The sequence below is a fragment of the Callithrix jacchus genome, chromosome 2 (assembly GCF_049354715.1).
Source record: "Callithrix jacchus isolate 240 chromosome 2, calJac240_pri, whole genome shotgun sequence".
Classification (NCBI taxonomy): Eukaryota; Metazoa; Chordata; class Mammalia; order Primates; family Cebidae; genus Callithrix; species Callithrix jacchus.
Window position 1 is genome coordinate 140144302 of NC_133503.1, and position 24297 is coordinate 140168598.

Here is a 24297-nt window from a genome sequence, read left to right on the forward strand (position 1 = left end):
GTGTCCAGTTTCTTTCACTTAGCATAGTGTTTTCAAAGTTCATCCAAGTTGTAGCATGTACCAATATCTTGTTCCTTTTATGGTTGAATAATATTCCGTTTTATGGTTATACCACATTTTGCTTATGTTTTCCATCACTTGCACAATTAGGTTGTATCCACTTTGGGTACTGTGAAGTAGAATACATAATAGTAGCATACTAGGGCCGGGCGCGGTGGCTCACGCCTGTAATCCCAGCACTTTGGGAGGCCGAGGCGGGTGGATCACGAGGTCAAGAGATTGAGACCATCCTGGTCAACATGGTGAAACCCCATCTCTACTAAAAATACAAAAAATTAGCTGGGCACGGTGGCGCGTACCTGTAATCCCAGCTACTCAGGAGGCTGAGGCAGGAGAATTGCCTGAACCCAGGAGGCGGAGGTTGTAGTGAGCTGAGATTGTGCCATTGCGCTCCAGCCTGGGTAATGAGCGAAACTCTGTCTAAAAAAAAAAAAAAATAGTAGCATACTATGAGCATTCACGTACAAGATTCTGTGTGGATGTATGTCTTCAGTTTTCTCAGGCATATACTTGGGAGGGGAATTGCTGGTCATAAACTGTGTTTTAACTTTTTGAGGAAATGCCAAACGGGTTTTCAAAGTGGTTGCAGCATTTTATGTTCCCACCATCAACATATTAGGGACTCAGTTTCTTCACATTCTTGCCAACACTCGTTACAGTTTATCTGTTGATTTTTACCATTTCAGCGATTTTTATTAGGGTAATTGTTTGAACTTACTTCACTTGCAGGCATGACAGGGGTGAGGTATCTTTCTCTCTACATGGGCCACTCCAGGGTCTGGTCACAATAAACCACCACAGGGGGCAAAGCTTCAGTCCTAGACCACCAGGTGGGATTTCCTCCTGCAGCTGCTTAACCTTTCCCTCCCAGCTTTCCTTCTGCAGTTTTTTCCACTGCTCTCTCTTGGCAAAGTAATCAGGATAAACTGCTTTCTCAGAAGGGTGCCAGTCATGTAAGCACCACGCCACAGACTTGTAGCGTAGCACTCATATCTCTCATAGGAAGTACTCCCGGAAAGTCAGGGAAAAGAATGCTGACGGTACCAGAATTCCTCTGCCTCCCTCAGCAGTGGGGTAGCCTCCATTATATCCTGTTCTTTCCTATGCTTTAAAACTGGGCTCTCATCAAACAAGCAAAGTACCATTATTTGTCTCTGGATGTACCGTGGCTTGAGGTGCTGTAGCACCTGCTTACAAAGCAGCAACACCTTCCGCTTACGGGTCAAGTAGGTCCTCCATCATCGAGAACACCATGACTGCCTGCTCCCATCTTTTTATTATAAACATACTATTGGGTGAGTAGTCATATCACATTTTTGGTTTTGATTTACATTTCTTTAATGATTAATGATGTTGAGCAACTTTTCATGAGCCTAATGGTTTATCTTCTTTGGATCCCTCATCTATTTTTTTTCTTAAGATGGAGTTTTGCTCCTGTTGCCCAGGCTGAAGTATAATGGCACAATCTTGGCTAACCACAACCTCTGCCTCCCAGGTTCAAGTGATTCTTCTACCTCAGCCTCCCGAGGAGCTAGGATTACAGGCATGTGCCACCACACCCATCTAATTTTGTATTTTTAGTAGAGACTGGGTTTCTTCATGTTGGTCAGGCTGGTCTCGAAATCCTGACTCAGGTGATCTGCCTGCCTTGGCCTCCCAAAGTGCTGGGATTACAGGCATGAGCCACTGCGCCCAGCCTCATCATTTTTTTTTTTGAGACAGAGTTTCGCTGTTGATACCCAGACTGGAGTGCAATGGCATGATCTCGGCTCACCGCAACCTCTGCCTTCTGGGTTGAAGCAATTCTCCTGCCTCAGCCTCCCAAGTAGCTGGGACTACAGGCGCCCACCACCATGCCCAGCTAATTTTTGTATTTTTAGTAGAGGTGGGGTTTCATCTTGTTGACCAGGATGGTCTCTATCTCTTGACCTCGTGATCCATCCACCTTGGCCTCCCAAAGTGCTGGGATTATAGGTGTGAGCCACTGAGCCCGGCCCAGCCTCCTCTTTTTAATGTTTGCATAAAATGCCATTAATGAGGCTGGCTCATGCCTGTAATCACAACACTTTGGGAGGCTGAGATGGGTGGATCACCTGAGGTCAGGAGTTGGAGACCAGCCTTACCAACATGGTGAAACCCCGTCTATACTAAAATACAAAAATTAGCCGGGCATGGTGGCAGGTGCCTGTAATCTCAGCTACTTGGGAGGGTAAGGCAGGAGAATTGCTTGAACCTGGGAGTCGGAGGTTGCAGTGAGCTGAGATTGCATCATTGCACTCCAGCCTGGGCAATAAGAGTGGAACTCCATCTCAAGAAAAAAAATTTTTTTTTAATGCCATTAATGATATGCTAAGTACCCAGGCACTGTGGCTCACACCTGTAATCCTAGCACTTTGGGAGGCTGAGGCAGGCAGATGGCTTGACCCTAGGAGTTTGAGACTAATTGGCCAACATGGTGAAACCCTGTTCCTAAAAAAAAAAATAGTCGAGGCACAGTGGCTCACACCTATAATCCCAGCACTTTCCAAGGCCAAATTGGGCGGATCACTTGAGCTCTGAATTCAAAACCAGCCTGGGCAATGTAGTGAGACCTTGTCTCTATTTAAAAAGAAAAAAGAGGCCGGGCACAGTGACTCCTGCCTATAATCCCAGCATTTTGGGAGGCCAAGGCAGGTGGATCACTTGAAGTTAGGAGTTCGAGACCAGCTTGGCCAACATGGTGAAATCTTGTCTCTACTAAAAATACAAAAATTAGCCGGGTATGGTGGTGCATACCTGTAATCCCAACTACTAGGGAGGCTGAGGCAGAAGAATTGCTTGAACTCAGGCAGCAGAGGTTGCAGTGAGCTCAGATCACATCACTGCACTCCAGCTTGGGCAAGAGAGTGAGATGCTGTCTCAAAAATAAATGTGAGACTCACATGAAATTATAGTACTTTAGTGCCATTTGAGATGTAGTCTCACTCTGTCACCCAGGCTGGAGTGCCATGGTGCAATTGTAGCTCACCTCAGCCTCAACCTCCTGGGCTCATGCGATCCTCCCACCTCAGCCTCCTAAGTAGCTGGGACTACAAGCCCACGCCACCATGCTCAGGTAATTTTTACAATTTTTGTAGAGATGGGGTCTTGCCATGTTGCCTAGACTGGTCTTAAACTCCTGGGCTCCAGCTGTCTTCTTGCCTTGGCCTCCCAAAGTGCTGGGATTCCAGGTGTGAGCCACCATGTCCAGCCATTGGCTGACGTCCAGATCTGTACCTGTATACCTACATGCATGCTTAGGAAAACAAAGGCATAGTTTAAAAACCATGAGTTGTCCTACAATTACTTTTGTTTTTTTCCTTAATGTTTCTGGAGACCTCTTTTCCGTGATTGAAGAATTTTTTCAAATAAAGCTCAGATGTTACCCCTTGGAGAAGCTTTGATGAGCACCCCTGCTTTTCTGATAGTGGGTCTTGAGAACCCTCATTTTGGAAAGGTCCCACCCAGTACCCTGAAGGAAGGAATGCAGCACAGAGAAGTGGAGAAGACTCTGAACAGATAGCCTCACTGGGGTTCTCCACTCAGCCTATTAGTGTTAGACCATCCCCTTTTCATTCAATCACATTTCTACACTCAGTCATGCCTACCCAATGAAGTCCCCATTGAAGGCTCAAGAGGGCCAGGCCCTGTGGCTCACGCCCCTACCCCCAACATTTTGGGAGGCTGAGGTGGGTGGATCACTTGAGATTAGGAGTTCGAGACCAGCCTGACCAACATAGGGAAACCCTTTCTCAACTAAAAATACAAAAATTAGCTGCATGTGGTGGCACAGGCCGGTAATCTCAGCTCACTCGGGGCTGAGGCAGGAACCGCCTGAACTCTTGAGGCGGAGGTTGCAGTGAGCTAAGTGCAATGCACTCCAGCCTCGGTGACAGAGTGAGATCTTGTCTAAAAAAAAAAAAAGCTCAGAGAGCTTCCAGATAGCTGAACACCTGGAGGTTTATAGGAAGGTGAACAAGAACTCATCCACGTTCTGGGAGGGTGGCGTGCCCCAACCCTATGGGGACAGGCTCAGGACGCTTCCAGACCTCACCAGGTGCATCCCATCTGGCCGTTTACCTGTATCCTTTAAAAGGGCTTTTGTCTTAAACTGGTAGACATCAGTAAATTTCCCTGAGTTCTGTGAGCCACTCTAGCAAATTAATTAAACCCAAAGAGCAGGTCGTGGGAACCCCAATTTGAAGCTGGTCTATCAGAAATTCTGGAGGCCTGGACTTGTGACTGATGAGAAGGAAGGGGACTTCTCCTGGGGACTGAGCCCTCAATTCATGCCACCTGAGGCTATCTTCAGGTAGATAGCATCAGAGTAGAATTGGGGGATGTCCTGCTGGTGTCCACTGCTTGGTGCTTGGGAAAAAACCCACACACATTTGGCCATAGAAGTCTTCTGTGGCCAGCCGAGTTGGCTCACTCTTATAGTCTCAGCACTTTGGGAGGCTGAGGTGGGCAGATTACCTGAGATCAGGAGTTTGAGACCAGCCTGGCCGACATGGTGAAACTGTCTTGACTGAAAATACAAAAATTAGCTGGGCGTGACGGCAGCTGCCTATAATTCCGACTACTCTGGCAGCTGAAGAGGGAGAATCTCTTGAACCTGGGAGGCGGAGGTTGCAGTGAGCTGAGATTGCACCACATTCTAACCTGGGTGACAGAGTGAGACTCTGTCTCAAAAAAAAGAAAAGTCTTCTGTGTTGATTTTTGTAGTGTGAGAACAGAGGAAAAACAGTTGCTTTTTCTGCTCTCACAGGGGCCATATGTAGTGTCTGTCACTCGGCTATTCAGCTTCTCAGTTCTGCCCCCATAGCTGAAGCAGTCCCAGATAACATGTAAACAAACAGGCATTCCAATAAAACTTTATTTAGAAAAGCAGGCAGGTGGCCATAGTTTGTGAACCCCGGAGTTTGGCTAAAAATCAATAGAAATGTGAACAGTGAAGGAGGATTACAGAACCATGAAGTGACCCAGGGGAATAAGTAACAACGTGTCCTGGCTAGTTCATCACTATGTAACACACAATAGCAATAACATGCAAGGAAATCAAACCACCAGAGGACAAAAAAGTGGCTGAACAAGCCAGGCTCTGTCAACACAGAGGAAAAGGAAATGCCGCAAAGTGACAGATTACACAGGAACAAGAAGCAGCAGGCCTGCAAGAGAAGAAAGGACACACCACAAGAAGGATGTGCTTCTTAGAACAGAACCCTGGGCCAGGTACGGTGGCTAACGCCTATAATCCTGGCATTTTGGGAGGCTGAGGTGGGAGGATCGCTTGAAGCCAGGAGTTCAAGACCAACCTGGGCAACATGGTGAGGCCCCGTCTCTACAAAAAAATGTATAAAAATTAACTGTGTGATAGTGTTACGTTTGTATTTCCAACTACTCAGGAGGCTGAGATGGGAGGATCCTTTGAGCCTGGGAGGATGAGGCTGCAGTGAGCTATGATTGTACTACTGTACTCTAGCCTAGGCAACAGAGCGAGCCCCTGTGTCAAAAAACAAAAACAAAATTGTACATTCCTTGATCCTGGGACATGGCTAAAGTAGTCACTGGAGCCTTAGGGCAATAGAGACACTACATGTTTGTGTCTGTCAATCCACCTGAACAGATGATCAGAAATGAAATAGAGGCCAGGTGCAGAGGCGTATGCTTGTAATCCCAGTACTTTGGGAGGCTGAGGCAGGTGGGTCACCTGAGGTCGAGAGTTTGAGATCAGCCTGGCCAACATGGGGAAACCCGTCTCTACTAAAAATACAAAAATTAGTCAGGCATGGTGGTGGGTGCCTCTAATCCAGTTACTCAGGAGGCCGAGGCAGGAGATTTGCTTGAACCCGGGAGGCAGAGGTTACAGTGAGTCAACATTGCACCACTGCACTCCATAACTCACGTATGTTGCTGCATTTCCTCTTCACAATAACCTTGTGCGGAAGGTCTTATCGTCTCCCTTCTCCAAATAAGAAAACAGGATCAGAGAAATGTGATGTTGCCAAAAGCACCCAGCTCCTGAGTGTGTTCAGCCTGGGGATGTCTGGCTCTTCCTACATCTGGAATCATCTCATTTGGTTCTTTACCTATCAGATTGAGAAGGTTCATTGTCATTCACTCAGCAAATATTTGAGCACCTGCCCCATGCCTTCTGTCCCAGAGTATGCCAAATTCTGGACTAGGTGCTGGAGATAGAACAGGGAGCAAAACAGTGTCCTTTGTCCCCTGTCCCAGTTGGGAAAAAAGACCAAAGAAAAAACAAAGCAAAGCAAGGCAAAAACAGCAACTTCAGAGCATATGTGATGCCAGGGAGTGACAGAGGCAGCTAAGACCACACACAATAGGTGGTCAGTCAGCGGAACTGTTCATCACGGCACCTTCACTGCAAAGCACCATATGTAAATCTAAGGTACTCTTACTATTAAAGCCTGTTTTCTGCTTTTTGTTTTGTTCTTTTTTTTTTTTAATGAGACAAGGTCTCACTTTGTCAATCAGGCTGCAGGCTGGAGTGCAGTGTCGTGATCTCGGCTCACTGCAGGCTCGACCTCCTGGTCTCAAGTGATCCTCCTACTTCAGCCTCCTGAGTAGCTGGGACTACAGGCACGTGCCACCACACCTGGCTCATTTTTAAGTTATTTGTAGAGATGAGTTCTCCCTATGTTGCCCAGGCTGGTCTTGAACTCCTGGCCTCAAGCATCCCACTGCCTTGGTCTCCCAGAGTTCTGGGATTACAGGCGTGAGTCACCACATCCAACTTTAAAGCTTATTTCTTTTCTTTTCTTTCTTTTTTTTTTTTTTGAGACAGAGTCACGCCCTGTCTCCCAGGCTAGAGTGCAGTGGCGTGATCTCGGTTCACTGCAACCTCTGCCTCCCAGGTTCAAGCCATTTTCCTGCCTCAACCTCCCAAATAGCTGGGATTATAGGTGCACACCACCACACCCAGCTGATTTTTGTGCTTTTAGTAGAGACGAGGTTTCACCATGTTGGCCAGGCTGATCTAGAACTCCTGACCTTGTGATCTGCCTGCCTCGGCCTCCAAAAGTGCTGGGATTACAGGCATGAGCCACCGCAGAACTAGCATTTGAGTTGGCGTCAGGAGCTGCATGTTAGGCCTGGGGTGTTCTAGTGGTCCGTGACAGCATCAAGGCCACTCAGATATAAATACAACATAAGTAAAGACAATGGGTTTATTAGGATAAGGTGGCTTCAAGAGAAGCCTCTTAGCCCAGGAGGCCATAGCAACTCTTTTTTTCTTTTCTTTTTTTTTTTTTCTTGAGATGGTGTCTCACTCTGTTGCCCAGGCTGGAGTGCAGTGGCTTGATCAGCTCACTGCAACATCTGCCTCCCAGATTCAAGCCATTTTCCTGCCTCAGCCTCCCCAGTAGCTGGGATTACAGGCATGTGCCACTGTGCCTGGCTAATTTTTGTATTTTTAGTAGAGATGGGGTTTCACCATGTTGGCCACGCTGGTCTCGAAATCCTGACCTCAAGTGATCCGCCCACCTTGGCCTCCCAAAGTGCTAGAATTACAGGCATGAGCCACCACGCCCGGCATAAATCTTTAGCCACTGTTTATTGTGCTTGCTTTATAGATGAGGAAACAGGCTGAGCAAGGAAACTCTGGTCTAGTGAGAATTTGTAAATGGCAAAGTGAAGTTTCACGGTAGAGCTGTTTCCAAGCCACATTCTCATTTCACAATGAAATAAAATTCAAAATCATTATCAAAAGAAACCTCAAATTTTTAAGTTCTTGAAAAATTGTTATTATTTCTAAACAGCCCCTGAATCAGAGGAAAATCAGAACCAAAATGGAAACTTATCTAGCATCATAAAAAGCAGACACTGTTCACACCAAAATGCGTGAGACGTAGTTAATACTGCCCACAGAGGAAAATGTAGTCTTTTTTTTTTTTTAAGGGGAAAGCACAAATGCAGTCCCCCACTACCACAAATCATGCAGTCGAGTTTCCCACATTTGGGGAAATCGCAGGGGTCAGCACATCTGGAGTGCAATGGATAAGCCTCGCCCTGGGAAAACCACCTTTGTGATCATAGTATCTCCTCCTGCCACATAAGTATGAAAATGTAGTCTTAAAGACATTTATTATTTTAAAAAATTGAAAACACAATCGATTAAGTATTTAACTTAAGAAAATAGAAAATACAATTTTAAAGCCAAAAGAATAGGAATAAGAAATTGAAGGTAAACTCTGCAACTAATGAAATAGAACAAAACAAATGAGTGGAAGTGATAAATAAAATGAAAAAGGTGTTCTTTAAAAAGAAAGCACCAGAAGATAGATAGATCAGGAGATAGATAGATCCTCCCAAATCTGATTAAGGCAAAGAGCAAAAAGAGCAAGTTTAGGAATAAGCAAGGAGACAGAATCATGAAATCATTATTAAGCCATTCAACAAATAGATAACCACGATGTGTTGGTTTCTGGTTTAGATGCTTCATGTAACAGAGGTGAGCAGGCAGACACGATTCCGATCCTTCATGGAGTTTATTCTGATGGGAGGAGACAGGAAATCAACCAGTAAAGTTATAAGATAGTTTCGGGCTGGGCGCGGTGGCTCACGCTTGTAATCCCAGCACTTTGGGAGGCCGAGGCGGGTGGATCACGAGGTCAAGAGAGCGAGACCATCCTGGTCAACATGATGAAACCCCGTCTCTACTAAAAATACAGAAAAAAAAAAAAAAAAAAAAATTAGCTGGGCATGGTGGCGCGTGCTTGTAATTTCAGCTACTCGGGAGGCTGAGGCAGAATTGCCTGAACCCAGGAAGCGGAGGTTGAGGTGAGCCGAGATCGCGTCATTGCGCTGCAGCCTGGGTAACAACAGCGAAACTCCGTCTCAAAATAAAAACAGAAGCTGGGCTTCTTTCACGCAACATAATGATTTTGATATTAATGTATGTTGTAGAGATCAACAATTTGTTGCTTGTTATTGCTGAGTAATGTTCCACGGCACGGATATATCACAATTTATCTATCCATTCATCTGTGGATGGACTTTTTAAGTTGTTTCTAATTTATGGTGATTACAAATAAAGCTGCTCTGAACATCTGTATACAAATCTTTGTGTAGACAAATACTATAGTTTCCACTGGGCAGACACCTAGGAGTAGAATGGCTGAGTTCTATCACATGGTAGGCAGGTTCAACTTTTCCAGAAACTACCCAACTGTTTTCCAAAGTGGTTTGTCTCATTTTGCATTCCCAGCAGCCCTGGATGAGGGTTATATGCAGTCCACATCCTCGCCAACTCTGTGATCAGTCTTTCTAATGTTAGCCATTCTAATGAGTGTAGAGCAGTATCTCACTGTGATTTCAACATGCATTTCCCTAATGCCTAATGCTATTGAAGATCTTCTTATGTGCTTATTGGCCATTTGCATTTGTTTATTTATTTATTTTGAGACGGAGTTTCACTCTTGTTGCCCAGGCTAGAGTGCAATGGCATGATCTTGGCTCACTGCAACCTCTGCCTCCCAGGTTCAAGGGATTCTCCTGCCTCAGCCTCCCAAGTAGCTGGGATTACAGGTGCTCGCCACCATGACCAGCTAATTTTTTTGTATTTTTGATAGAGATGGGGTTTCACCGTGTTGGCCAGGCTGATCTTGAATTCCTGATCTCAGGTGATCCACCCGCCTCGGCTTCCCAGAATGCTAGGATTATAGGCCATGTGTCTGGCCTGGCCATTTGCGTTTGTTATTTTGTGAAATGTCTGTTGAAAATTTTGTTGCTCTTTCTTTTATTGGGCTGTTTTCTTATTGTTGAGTAGTAAGGGTTCTTTATATATGTTAAATGTGTAAAATGCTATATTTTAGGTACAGTGGTGTCCTCAAGGTGGGAGTGATGGTCAGGGGAGGAGTTGGGCACTGGAAGCCCATCCGTGGGGAAGGCGAGGTTCAAACTCCAGGATAAAACTCCAGATAAAATTCTGAGTTCTGCTGTGGAGGCTGTTGTTCGTTTCTGCCCAGCATCTACACCCTTTCTTATAACAACTCACCCAAATGTTTTTGAAGGAGAATCATTCTTCCACCATTTTTAGTCCCTGTGGTTTGGGTGAAGCGGACCCTAAACCCTGGCTCCTGTTGAGGGTCATGACCTTGGCCTGGCCAATTAGCCTCTTCATCTTCCTGGCTCCAGAACGTGCGTGTAACCCAGAGGGATCCAATTGTAGGACTTTTGCTGAAGTAACTGGAATAAAGGTGTTCTCTTTGTACTGGTCTCATCTTAAATGCCACCTGCTCAGAGAACCCCTCCCTGACTTGCAGAGGAGATGAGGCACCTCTGACATGCACACCTAGCTCCCTGATCTTTCATGCACGGCACTTATCACAGCTATTTACTACATGTTTATGTGATTATCTAGGTAATATATTTCTGCCCTCTAGACTGCAAGCTCCATGAGACTGGGGACTGCATCTGTTTTGTTCACTCCTGAGTACCCAGCATTCGTATGGCCTATCCGTATATTTTGAGGATGTTGATGACAGGATTTGTTGAGGAACTGGATGCTGGCTGTAGGAGAAATAGAAAGTCGAGACTTAATAAACACTTGTTGAGTGACTGTAGGAAGCTACATTTGTACATGAGAAAACTGAGGTCCAGAGAGGCGAAATGACTTTCCTCACATCACACAGCGAGTCAGGAGCAGAGCTGGAATGTGAATTCAGGGCTGTCTAGCTTCACAGCTTGTGCTCTTCCTCACCACTATAAATGCTTTCTTGCAAACCCAATAGAACTTTTTCATAACAAATACTGCTTAGGCATGGCAGATACCTCTGAAATAAACTGTGTTCATTATCTATTGCTTCATGGCAAATTACCTCTGAATCTTAATGGCTTGAAACAACATTTATTAACTCATGGGTTTCTATAGGTTGGGATCCAGTGTGGTTAAGCTGGGTCCTCTGCTTTGGGGCCTCTCATAGGCCACAGTCCAGATGTTGGCTGGGGCTGCATTCTCATCTTAAGGCTTGACTGAGGAAGGATCTGCTTAGGGAAGGATCTGTTTCCACACACTCTTTTTCACTGGAGGGACTGAGTACTGAGGGCTGTTGGTTGAGGTCCATTCCTTGCCACATGGGCCTCTTCCTTGGGCAGCTCACAGCCTGGCACCTGGTTTTATCAAAGGAGTGAGTGAGTGGGAAAAAGTGAGCAGAAAGGAAGTCATGGTATCTTATAGCCTTATCATGGAAGTGACTTCCCATCACGTTTTTCTTATTCTATTCATTAGAAGTGAGTTACTAGGTCCAGCCCTCACTTCAGAGAAGGAGCTTACATAAGTGAAAACAAGGGTGTGAATGCCCAGGTCAGAGGGAGTCATCTGAGAAGCCTGACTACCACTTAAACTAAGTCTCTTTCTCATGTGCCTTAATTTCTAGTCAGGAGGAATGCACAAAAAGCAAACCGATAAATAAAAATACAACACATCAGATGAGGCTAACATGCTTGCAGAAAGTCATGTGGAGGGGGTTAAGGAGGGCTGGGGGCAGGAGTAGACTAAGCATTTTTACTTTATATCAGGTGGTCGACAAGAGACCTCAGTGAGAGGGAGACATCTGCATAGAGAGCTGAAGGAAAAGCAACAAGAAGCAAAGAGGATACGGGTGAGAGCATTCCAGCAGCATGAACAGCAAGAGCAAAGGCACAAACCTGCCTGGTGTGTTCCAAGAGCAGCCAACGTCAATGTGGCTCCAGTGGTGTCAGCAACAGAGGGAATACAAAGACACGGAGTTAGAGAGATAACAGAGGAGCCGGGCGCGGTGGCTAACGCCTATAATCTTAGTGCTTTGAGAGGGCGAGGTGGGGGGATCAGGCTGGCCAACATGGTGAAACCCTATCTCTACTAAAAATACAAAAATTAGCAGGGCATGGTAGCAGGTGGCTGTAGTCCCAGCTACTCAGGAGGCTGAGGCACGAGGATCACTTGAACTCAAAAGATGGGGGTTACATTGAATTGAGATTGCACCACTGCACTCCAGCCTGGGTGACACAGAGAGACTCTGTCCCCCCCCCCCCGCCAAAAAAAAGAAGGAAAGAAAAAGAAAAAAAAGAGAGATAACAGGGCATTGGGTCATGTAGGTTCTTGTAGTACCACTGAATGAAATGAGAACACATTGGAGGTTTCTGGGCAGAGGAGGAGCACGATCTGACTTAAGTTTAACTGGATCCCTGGCTGCTGGTTGGAGGACAGACTTTGGGAGACAAAGGTGAAAGGAAACAAATTATGAGGGTTGTTCTTACCTGGTTCAAGTGAGCCACGATGGATGTTTGAAGAATTTGCTAAGGGTGACAACACAGAAGAATCCAGGCCACTCCAAGATGTTTGACCTGAGCAATTGGAAAGACAGAGCTTTCTAGTAACTGATCTGGGGAAACTATCGAAGGAGAACATTGACTGGGAGCAAAGAATGAAAGGCCCTTTTATTTTATTTTGGGGTGTGTGTTTTTTGTTTTGTTTTGTTTCTTGAGACAGGGGTCTCACTCTGTCACCCAGGCTGGAGTGTGGTGGCACAATCATGGTTCACTGCAGCCTTGACCTCCTGGGCTCAAGAGATCCACCCACCTTAGCCTCCTGAGTAGGTGGGACTATACATTCATGCCACCACACCTGGGTAATTTTTAACTTTTTTTGTAGAGACAGGATCTCCCTATGTTGCCCAGGCAGATCCCAAACTCTTGGCTTGAAGTGATCCTCCCATTTTGGCCTTCCAAAGTGCTGGGATTATAGGAGTGAGCCACTGCGCCCAGCTGAAAGGTGGCTTCGGAGCTGCTAACATCAAGGTCCCTGTGAGACATCCAAGCATAGATACCCAGTTGGCAGTTGGAGACAAGAGTCTAGACTTCAGGGGAGAGACTGGAGATATAAACTCAGAAGTTGTCAGTTTATTAATGTTTAGAGCCATTAGACTGGATGAGATAGGAGAGAGGGAAGAGACCCAAGCCTGAGCTTGGGCTTGATTAATTCAAAGCCGAAAGACGAGGAAGAATCACCTGAAGAGACTAAGAAGTTGCAGACAGTGAGGTAGGAAGAGAACTAAGAGAAGAAAGTGCTGAATGACAAGGAGCATCATGGTTGCTGGCCTTGGGAGATGGCCCACCGAGAACCGCACAGTGGTTCACGCTCTTGCTTGGCCCCGCCACTTTCCTCTGGGCTGGCACCATGGAACCAATAAAATGTGGCAGAAGTGACAGCCTGGCTTCTGAGGCCAGGTCATAGGAAGCCTGGCAGCTTCCATCTTAGTGTTTTTGAATGCTGCTCTGGGATAAGCCAGTTGCCATTAAAGAAGCTGGACTACTCCGAGCCACCACGAAGTGAAGAAGCCCAAGCTAAGCATGTGGGAAGCCCAGTATGGGGGGAAGAGATGGCCAACCAGGGCTGTGGTTGTTCCAGCCATCTCAGCTGAGGCACCAGCCACGAGAGTGAAGAATCTGTTTTAGATATCCAGTCCAATCAAGCCTTGAGATGACTTTGGCTACAGCTGCTTTCTGACTGCACCGGCATAAGAAACCCTGAGGGAGAAGCCCACCGGATTAGGAGAGATAGTGACGCAATGTTGTTTGAAGCCTCTGTGTTCTGGGGTGGCTCATTCTGCAGCAGTAGATAATGGAGACAGGAGGTCATTGCAAGGGAGACTGATCAGTCTCCTGCCCCCCGACAGAGCACAGCCCTCTTCACCCAGATCCATGGAGAGGTGGCTGAGAAGACCTCTGCTGGGCAGTGCGCCACACTCTGAAGGCTCCCCCTTCCTGGCTCAGTGGCAAGAAAAATGTTTATCTTTGTGCCCAGAGAGCTGGCAACTGCCAAGTGTCCTGCTGGCCCCAGGGCCCTTAAAAAAGGACTACAGGGGAGATTTTTCTGAGAACTGGGTCACCAGTTAGATGCTTCAAACCTGGCAGAACAGAGAAACATCAGATAAAGGAGACTGGAAACTTCATAGGAAGCCACTGGTCTGTGTCATGGGGACACACCATGGTTGGGAGTGGCTGCCTGCCCTCTCTTGACCCTCATGTCATAGGGACCTCCTCTCTTCTGGGAATCTCTCTCTTTCTTTGTAAGTGTTTGTAAATCTTTCTTTGTAAACATTTTGGAAAATACACATTAATCAGGCTGGCATGATGGCTCATGCCTTTAATCCCAGCACTTTGGGAGGCTGAGGTGAGTGGATCACTCGATGTTAGGAGTTCAAGACCAGCCTGACCAACATGGTGAAACCCCTGTCTCTACTAAAAATACAAAAATTAGCCGGACATGGTGTGGGTGCCCATAATTCCAGCTACTCAGGAGGCTGAGGCAGGAGCATCATTTGAACCCAGGAGGCGGGGGTTGCAGTGAGCCAAGACTGCACCACTGCACTCCAGCCTGGGTGACAGAGTCTCCGTCCCCCACCCCCTAAAAAAGTACACATTGATTGGATACACACAAACACACACACATATATATATATATAAAACAAGTGTTCCTGGCAGGGCATGGTGGCTCACATCTGTAATCTCAGCACTTTGGAAGTCGGAGGTGGGCAGATCACTTGAGGCCTGGAGTACGAGACTAGCTCACTCATGACTCACTCAGTCTCCCAAAGTTCTGGGATTACAGGCATGAGACACCACACCCGGCTAAGACATCCACTCTTACCAATGTATTACATCTCTTTCCAGAGATATGATATGCGTATGTCTACCAAAAATACAAAATTAGCTTGGCATGGGGGCACATATCTGTAATACCAGCAACTTGGAAGGCTGAGACAGCAGGAGAATTGCTTTAACCCAGGAGGCAGAGGTTGCAGTGAGCTGAGGTGGTGCCACTGCACTCCAGCTTGGGCAACAAGAGGGAAACACCATCTCAAAACAAAACAACAACAACAAAACCAGAAAGGGCAACTTGCTGCAAATATTGTTCTGCACCTTGCTTTTTCACTTAACAATATATGTGGGAGGTCTTCCGTATCAGGAGGTAAATAACTGCTTTATTATTTTAGGAGACTGCACAATATTCCACTGTAGGGATGGACCATCATTCATGTAACCAGCCTTTATTGAGGGACATTGAGGTTGATGTCAACCTTTTGATATTACAGTGAAACCAAATAATCTTGCGCTCATGTTTTCCTGCACATGCATGCCTCTCTCAGTAAAGATTCCTGAATTAAAAGATGTGTGCTTTTGTCATGTAAAAACTTTTTACTTATTCATTTACTTTTGAGACAGGGTTTTGCTGTGTCACCCAGGCTGGATTTCAGTGGCACAATCATAGCTCGCTGTAGCTTGACTTCCCAGGCTAAAGTGATCCTCCCGTCTCAGCCTCCCAAGTAGCTGGGACCACAGGTGTGTGCCGCCATGCCTGGCTAATTTTAAAATTTTATTTTTAGTAGTGACAGGGTCTTCCTATGTTGCCCAGGCTGGTCTCAAACTTCTGGGCTCAAGCAATCCTCCTGCCTCCGCCTCCCAAAGTACTGGTATTATAGGCTGTGCTTTTGTAATTTTAGTAAGTATGGACAAACTGAGACTTTATACTTAAGTGCCCCTTTCCCTACACCTTCCCCAATTCTATCCAAATAAAAATCAACATTTTTTTATCTCTGCTGTGAAATTGGTAAGAAATATATCTCTGTACTTTTACATTTGAAATATATTCTTCGGAGGGTGAGCATCTTCATATGCTTAATTGTCATGGCAACCACTTCTAGCCTTTGTAGTGATTTCTTCTAGTTGTTTATTTCTATAGAGCTAAATAATGTTTGCATGCAGCCATTCATTGATTTGTCAGCATTAGATATTATCTCTTGATTTTTGCTCCAATACATGAGGATTTAGTTTACCTACAGTGTCATCCTTGCACCTCCTCTGTCTTTCTACCCCTCCTTCCTTCTTTTTTTTTTTTTTTTTTTGAGATGAAGTCTTGTTTCTTGCCCAGGTTGGAATGTAGTGGCATGATCTTGGCTCACTGCAACCTCTGCCTCCCAGGTTCAAGTGATTCTCCTACCACAGCCTCCTGATAGCTGGGATGACAGGTGCCCACCACCACGCTGAACTAATTTTTGTATTTTTAGTAGAGACAGGGCCTCACCATATTGGCCAGGCTGGTGTCAAACTCCTGACCTCAGGTGATTCACCAGCTTTGGCCTCCCAAAGTGCTGGCATTATAGGCCTGAGCCACCATGCCTGGTGTCTTTATTTATGAAAAATTTTACTGGCTTTCCATTTATGGTAGTGATATCTTGTTTTCTTTCCTTATTAAAATAGGCTTTATTTGTTAGAGAAGTTTTAGGTTCACAGTAAAACTAAACAGAAAGCTTAGAGTTCTTATATATTCCCTGCTCCCTCCGCCCTTCGGTTTTCTCCACTGTCAATGTCCTACGCCAGTGGTACATTTGTTACAATCGATGAACCTTCACTGATACATTGTCACCATCCAAAGCCATAGTTTTCTTTAGGGTTCACTTTTGGCCTTGCACATTCTAATCGTTTAGACAAATATACAATATCATGTATCCACCATCATAGTGTCACACAGAATAGTTTCACTGTCCCCAAAATCCTCTGTGCTCCAACTATTCATCCCTCCCTCCAACCAAACCCCAGGAAACTGCTGATCATTTTACTGTCTTCATGGTTTCGCTTTTTCCAGGATGTCATATAGCTGGAATCATACAGTGTGTACCCTTTTCCAGGTTGTCTTCTTTCACTTAATAAAATGCACTTAAGTTTCTTCTATGTCTTTTCGTGGTTTGATAGCTTATTTCTTTTTAGTGCTGAATAATAGTCCATTGCCTGGATTTACCACAGTATATTTATCCATTCACCTCCTGAAGGCCACCTTGGTTGCTCCCAAGTTTGGGCAATCATTAATAAAGCTGCTATGAACATCTGTGTGTGGGTCTTTGTATGGACATAAATTTTCAACTTATTTGGGGAAACACCAAGGAGCATGAATATTGGATCATATGGTATGAGTTCATTTCATTTTGTAAGAAACTGCCAAACTGTCTCCCACAATGACTATACCATTTTGTTTTTCCACCAGCAGTGAATAAGAGTTCCCATTGCTCCACATCCTCACCAGTGTTTAGGAATTTAATCCTTTGAATAGGCATGTAGTGGTATCTCTTTAGTATTTTCATTTGCAATCTCCTAACGACATGTGATGTTGAGCATTGTTTCATATCTTTATTTGCCATCTTCTTTGGTTGAGGTATCTGCTTAATTCTTTTGTCTTTTTGTTTTTCATTTGTTTGTTTTTGAGACAGAATTTTGCTCTTTTTGCCCGGGCTAGTGTGCAATGGTGCAGTCTTGGCTCACTGCAACCTCCCCCTCCTGGGTTCAAGCAATTCTCCTGCCTCAGCCTCCTGAGTAGCTGGGATTACAGGCACACGCCACCATGCCTGACTAATTTTTTTGTATTTTTAGTTGAGATGGGGTTTCACGATGTTGGTCAGGCTGGTCTCAAACTCCTCAACTCAGGTGATCCACCTTCCTTGGCCTCCCAAAGTGCTGGGATTACAGATGTGAGCCATGGTACTTGGCCTCTTTTGCCTATTTTTTAACGAGGTCTTTTGTCTTCCTGTTATTGAGTTCTAAAAGTTCTTTATATATTTTGGACAGCAGTTTTTTATCAGGTGTGTCTTTTGCAAATAATTTTTCCCAGTCTGTGGGTTTGTCTTCTCATTATCTTGATTGATGTGGCATTTAAAAAAATAAAATTATTTTAAGTTTAAAAAGCAAGTCCATTTGGCCAGGCACAATGGCTCACACCTGTAACACCAGGACTTTGGGAGGCTGAGGAGGGTGGATCACAAGGTCAGGAGATCGAGACCATCCTGGCCAACATGGTGAAACGCTGTCTCTACTAAAAATAACAAAAGTCAGCTGGGCGGTGGCGCATACCTGTAGTCCCAGCTACTCGGGAGGTTGAGGCAGGAGAATTGCTTGAATCCAGAAGGCAGAGGTTACAGTGAGCCAGGATCGGGCCATTGCACTCCAGCCTAGTGACAGAGTGAGATTCCATCTCAAAAAAAAAGCAATTCCATTGAAAGAGAAACATCTGGGAAATAATAGCCAAGGTGGTAGGAATATGGTGAAAAAAATAAAAGAGTCCCAAAGGGAATCAGGGTTGGTCAATGCTAATGACACATAGAGCCTGGTTCCCTGGCAGTTATTATGGCTATTACTACTATTTTAATAATATTAGCAGTTACTGTTGATATTTTTGCTATTGTAATTAATAACATAGTGGCTATTACTGTTAATATTGCTATAACAATACACCATCATTATAATATCATAATACAGTATATTTCCTTGATGACCTCCATATCGCCCTGTCTTCTAACGGGGAACTCTGCTTAAAGTTGTTGAGGTTATTATGACCATATCTTGGGATTTCACCACTACAAAGAGCTGCCCAAAGTTTGGACGTGCAAATCAGGGTGTTCCCACTGTGATGACAGGTAGGAGGTGGGTCCGAAGACGGATCGGGTCTGGGAGCCTTCGCCTCCAACTCAAGGCAGGCTGTACAGGATCTGTCCCCGTTGGCGTCCTGGTACCCAGCCTGAGCGCGGCCATGGGCCTGCGTGGCGTGGAGCAGATCCTGTCCCTGTGGCTCGGCCTGGCCGCGGTGGGCTTTTTCCAGCCCTGGCAGGGCTGTGCCGCGCTGGGCCGCTGCTGCCCTGGCCGTGACCCGTTGTGTTTCGCCCGCGTGCCCCCGCGCTGCTTCCGCGAGGAAGCGTGCAGCGCGGCGCGGGACTGCTGCTTAGACCACCCGCCGGTCTGCCCAGGTGCGCCTGGGAAAGGGCAAGGCACTAGAGGAGCGCTCCGAGCGGAGGGGAGCTGGGGAAGCGGATGCGCGGAGGAAGGAAGCCCAGCACGTAGCGGGGCTCTGGGCTTGGAGGGGGCACACGAGCATGGGCGGGGCGCTTGGGGACTGGAAGGGCGCGCCGTGGGGCAGACGGAACCTGCAGGGGGTCGCGCAGGCAAGAAGGGACGCAGACGCTCGGGACCCAAAGGGGAAGCACAGGCTGTGGCGTTGCGAGAGGAGGAAGACGCGCAGGGTATGAACCTGGGCGCGCTCATCTCGGGGGACCTGAAGGAGAGGGACTCGTGGAGAGTTGAGGGGTGTTTTGGAGGCGAAGCCCAAGGACTGCCCACAGGACTTGAAGGACGACAGGAAGGTGGGGGACTCGGCCCAGGTACGGGACTCAGCGGGTGGAAGGGAATGGGCGCAAGAGGCGCAGGCAGGAAGGAGAGCACCTGGCGCGAGGGAGGAAAGGACCCACGCGGTGAGGGGTGCGGGGGGGTCGTGAAGCTTGGAGGGCTTCGAGAGGAGGGAGGCGCTTGGGTTGAGGTCGGGTGCCAGATTTCGGAAATCAAAATACAGCACACCCAGTTAAACTCGAATTTCAGATAAATCTTTCTAGAGAAAAATTTGTCCTAAATATTGCATGGGATATACTCACACTAAAAAATTATTGGTTGTTTTTCTGAAATTGAAATCTAACTAGGAATCCTGTATTTTATCTGAGAGCCCTAGCTGGGGGATGGGCGTGGGGCCACAGAGCTGAGAGGGAGGAGGCGGTCGTAGGCTTCTTTCAGGTGGAGGGGTCACAAGGCGAATAGAGAAGGTGACGAGAAACCCGAGTAAAGGGCTGACACTTGGAGTGCAGGGGTGGAAGGATGCTCAAAGCGGAGGCGGAACAGGCTGAGTGATTCCAAAACTAGGATGCCCAAGCTGTTTAGAACTCCGGCAGGCTGAGCCAGAGGCTGAGGGGCCTGATAGATACGCAGGGTGAAGTCTCTTTGTGGTTCGCGTGCTGGCCGTGGCCACCGAAGGACTTAAAGCATTCCTGGTAAAGTCCCCTCCCGAGTGGTAACCAAGGCGCTCTGAAATTAGGAGCTATTTTAGTAGTCATTAGTGGAAAGGACGCTGCCTCACCCCCTAACCCCTTCTTCTAGAGATGGAGTCTTGCTCTGTCACCCAGGCTGGAGTGCAGTGGTGCCATCATCACTCGCTGCAGCCTCGAAGTCCTGGGCTCCAGCGATCCTTCTGCCTCAGCATCCCAAGTAGCTGGATGACAGGCATGCACCACCATGCCTGGCTCTCTCTCCTTTTTAAATCCCAGAAGTAAAGTTTTCACACCCACTGGAGACAAACAACTCTAAATTCTGTCACCCTGTAGAGTGGATATGACCCAACTTTCTAATGTCAGGGAGGAAAGTGATTGATTGGGCTCCTCTACCCTGTGATATCACTAGTGCTTCCTTCAGGAATTTATGTTTAAAGCTTAAAAAAAAAAATCATAATGGGTGAGGCACAGTGGCTCATGCTTGTAATCCCAACACTTGGAGAGGCCGAGAAAGGATCATTTGGGCCAGGAGTTCAGGACCAGCCTGGGCAACATTGGGAGACCCAGTCTCTAAGAAATAAAATAAAATAAAAATTAGCCATAAGTGGTGGTGCCTGCCTGTAGCCCCAGCTACTCAGGAGGCTGAGGAGGGAGAATCTCTTGAGCCCAGGAGGTTGAGGCTGCAGTGAGCTATGGTTGCGACACTGCACTCCAGCCTGGGTGACAGTGAGGCCATGTCTCAAAAATAAATAAACATACCTTGAGCTTTGCTTCAAACCTGAAAACAAAATAAATAAAAATGTAAGAGACCTATCATCTATTAATCAACTACCCCTCTGTGCCCAGGAACTGGGCTGGATGTCTGCTTGAAACTAGATGCATTCTCCCAGCCCTCTGGGGTTCAGGTATGTAATAATGTCCTTGTTTAGCAGCCAAGAAAAGCAAGGCTCGGAGAGGGGAGGGCTTTGGCCAGTCAAGGATTCCCAGCCGGTGGTAGAGCTGGGTCTGATTCGGAGTCTTTTAGTTCCTTGCTGCCAAGAGTCACCAACGTTGGAAAATCAGGCAGCGGTGAGATGTAATTTTGGATGTGGTGTCTTCTCAAGCCACAGGCCAGTAAGAACTCCTTCCAGATTAAATTTAAGGAAGGACTGCTGGGGAGTGCTTTTGTACGGGTTGGCTTTCCACATTCAGAGCTCGTGCAGCTGCAGGTCTGTGCAGATTGGAACTGAAGTCCTGGGTTAGCACCACTCACAGGGGCTTCCCTGCCACAGCGCAGGAGTGGGGCCCCAGGAGTGGGGGTCCAGGCAAAGGCATCAGTGATACTTTCCCACAGTCTCACCGACGCCTACAGAATCACAAAGTGTCATCCTCTCCCAAGAAGTTTCCTTTCTATATGGAGCTGGGGCTGGAGGATCCAGAAGCCCCAAAGCTTTGCTTTCACCTTTGTTTTGCTATTTTGGGATCCGCCCCCCTTATCTGGGGGAGGGTCGTGTGAACAGGCAGAGAGAAAATTTCACTTTCCATCTCCCAGGGAAGCAGGCAGGAGGGGATGTGGGGACTAGTTAGGAGGCAAAAGATGGAGAGAACTATTTGCTTTATCCATGAGCTATTTTTAGGAGATAAAGTCGACCGCCTTCAGTGATTGAGTGTATAGAGGGCGATGTTGAAGATGACTTAAAATACAAGCAAACAAAATCCCCAAACCACAAACCTAACATTTACTACACACCAAGTGTCAGGAAGGCACTATATTAAGTGCTTTCAGTAAATTGTCTCATTTAAGCCTCATAGTGACTCTATGGAACGGTGTTATCATGTGCATTTTACAGATGAGGAACTAAGGCCCAGGGAGGTTAAGTGACCTGTTCTGGGTTGCACAGCTTTTAAACAGGAGATCTGGGATTTTTTGCACCCCGGCAGTCTGACTCCAGACATCAATATTGTGTGGCAGCTCAAAGGTGAACGAGACTCAAGAATGTTAGGAGAGGGAAGGTTGAATTTACAGGTGAAAGGGGACATCTTGACATCTTCCTCCTTTAGTTCAATTAAAACTCACTCTTGCCGGGCACAGTGGCTCAAGCCTGTAATCCCAGCACTTTGGGAGGCCGAGGCGGGTGGATCATGAGGTCAAGAGATCAAGACCATCCTGGTCAACAAGGTGAAACCCCGTCTCTACTAAAAATACAAAAATTAGCTGGGCATGGTGGTGCGTGCCTGTAGTCCCAGCTACTCAGGAGGCTGAGGCAGGAGAATTGCCTGAACCCAGGAGGCGGAGGTTGTGGTGAGCCGAGATCAGGCCATTGCACTCCAGTCTGGGAGTCTGGGTAACAAGAGCAAAAATCCATCTCAAAAAAAAAAAACAAAACTCTTTCTTTCGTTTGCTTTTTCTTTCTTTCTTTCTGCTGTTCTTTCTTTCTTTCTTTTATTGAGACAGGGTTTCACTGTGTCACCCAGGCTAGAGTGCAGTGGTGCAATCATGGCTTACTGCAACCTCTGCCTCCCATGCTCAAGTGGTCCTCGTATCTCAGCCTCCTGAGTAGCTGGTCCTGCAGGTGTGGGCCACCACGCCCAGCTTTTTTTTTTTTTTTTTTTTTTTTTGTAGAGATGGAGTTTTACCATCTTTCCCAGGCTGGTCTCGAACTTGGGGGCTCAAGCTATCCTCCAGCCTCCCCAAATGCTGGGATTACTGGTGTGAGTTACCATGCCCAGCCTCAATTAAAATTGGTGGCCACCTGCTGTGCCCAGCTCAGCTAGGAGCACTGGGGCTGGAAGCCAGGCTGGAGGTCTGGTACCCCTCAAGCTTATTGTCTATTTTTGGGAGACAAGGTAGTTGTGAAAGAAATAAATAACTTCAGTCTGAGCAAGGTGAAGCTTGGAAATGATTGGTGAGGATGAGGTGGATGTGGGGAGAGAGTGGGGCTGGAGTGATTAGTAAGGCCTTGAAGGATAGACACCACTACATTTTCCAAGTTATTTATAGAATATTTCCGTGTATTTCATACTTCTTAAATCTCATCTCAACCATGTACGGGTTGATGTTTCCTGTAGAGTTAGTATCCTTAGGGTTGTGACACAATTTAACTGAAACTAACAAGGACATTTATTGGCTCACGTAACTGAAAGACAACCCAGGGATTCTGGAGCTTCAGGCATGACTGGATTCAGGGGCCCCAAGGATGTCATCAGGACTCTATCTCTTTCCATTCTTTGGCTTTTCTTGTGCTAGCTTCATTCACAGGCATGCTGTCACCAAGTGGTAGCAAAGATAGTGCTCAAAGATATTAGCTCTAAACTGCCATCCCTAGTGGATTGAGAGAGCATCTTTCCCCAGTTCCAGCCAGAATCCTGGGGCTGGTTCTCATGGGCCCAGTTTCGATTAAATGCTCATTGCTGACCCAATCAATCACTGAGCCTAGGGAGAAGGAATATATCAACTGGCCGTGTTGGGGTCACATGCCTCATACTAGGAATGAGAGGGTGAGATCAGCCCTGTCCAAACCATGTGAACTGAGAGTGGGTAGAGTTTGGGTCCTCAAAGGAAAACTGAGATGGTATTACGAGAAGGTGGGGAAAGGAGGCTGGGAGGGTATCACTGAGCTGTGGGAGACCTCATGCTTTGGGAAACTTTGGGTAAAGTGTGCTGAGAGAGTGAATAGGAGGAGGAATAACTGGATAAGTGGCAGGAAAGTCTAGATTTTGAGGCGCTGAGCTTGGGGGTCTCTATAATCCACTATCAAAAAAGGTCTTTTGCGAATCCCCCCAATAATTGATGGGAACCACTGAGGGATTTCAGGGGACAGGCCAGAAATGTATTCTAGAAAATCCTTTTGGTAGACAATGAGGAGGGCAGATGGTAAGGGGACTGGGCAGTGAGGTTCAGAGGAGAAAGTGGGGTTTGGATAATGCAGAAAGACATTTCTTGCCTGGGCACGGTGGCTCACGCCTGTGATCTCAGCTCTTTGGGAGGCTGAGGCGGGCGGATCACAAGGTCAGGAGTTTGAGACCAGCCTGGTCAACACAGTGAAACCCGTCTCTACTAAAAATACGAAAATTAGCCGGGTGTGGTGGCACGTGCCTGTAGTCCCAGCTACTCAGGAGGCTGAAGGGTGATGTGAGGGGTAACAATGTTTCCCTCTCACGTGCGTGCTGCCGGTGAGACGGGCAGAACACGTGCAGTGTGGTGTCTGCCTACTTACCTCAAACTCTCTCACCTGCCTGGTGGGCAGCGCAGGAGATCATGGTGGACTTCGGGGCTCCCTCTTGGTCCGGCTGTCCAGCTAGTGCCTGAATCTGGTCTGCAGTCTTCCTGCCAGGCTTTTTAGACACTTTGTGAATTCTTCCAGTGATGCAAAATTCATTC

The 24297-nt window shown here is 46.8% G+C and overlaps 2 protein-coding genes and 1 non-coding gene across 4 annotated transcripts in view; 1 reads left to right on the top strand and 2 right to left on the bottom strand.

Moving 5' to 3' along the window:
- Positions 1-7995: 7995 nt before the first annotated feature.
- LOC118152005 (U1 spliceosomal RNA) lies at positions 7996-8160 on the bottom strand. Its single transcript, XR_004740382.1, has one exon. It is a non-coding gene; the product is annotated as a U1 spliceosomal RNA (small nuclear RNA).
- Positions 8161-8622: 462 nt separating this feature from the next.
- LOC144581446 (uncharacterized) overlaps positions 8623-24297 on the bottom strand; it is a 60493-nt gene continuing 44818 nt past the window's right edge. The window contains exons 3-5 of one of the 2 annotated variants that reach the window (XM_078365408.1): positions 12340-12426; positions 10097-10287; positions 8623-8759 (exon numbers count right to left, since the gene is read on the bottom strand). In XM_078365408.1, coding sequence (XP_078221534.1) covers positions 10118-10287; positions 12340-12426 — 257 coding nt within the window. In that variant the 3' untranslated portion in view covers positions 8623-8759; positions 10097-10117. Of the gene's footprint in view, positions 8760-10096; positions 10288-11067; positions 11212-11748; positions 11788-12339; positions 12427-24297 lie in introns of those variants that run through there. The other variant, XM_078365409.1, reaches the window with a different exon arrangement.
- Positions 18446-24297, top strand: part of LOC144581447 (uncharacterized) — a 28590-nt gene continuing 22738 nt past the window's right edge. The window contains exon 1 of the mRNA XM_078365410.1: positions 18446-19283. Within this exon, the coding sequence (XP_078221536.1) occupies positions 18461-19283 (823 nt within the window). The 5' untranslated portion in view covers positions 18446-18460. The remainder of the gene's footprint in view (positions 19284-24297) is intronic.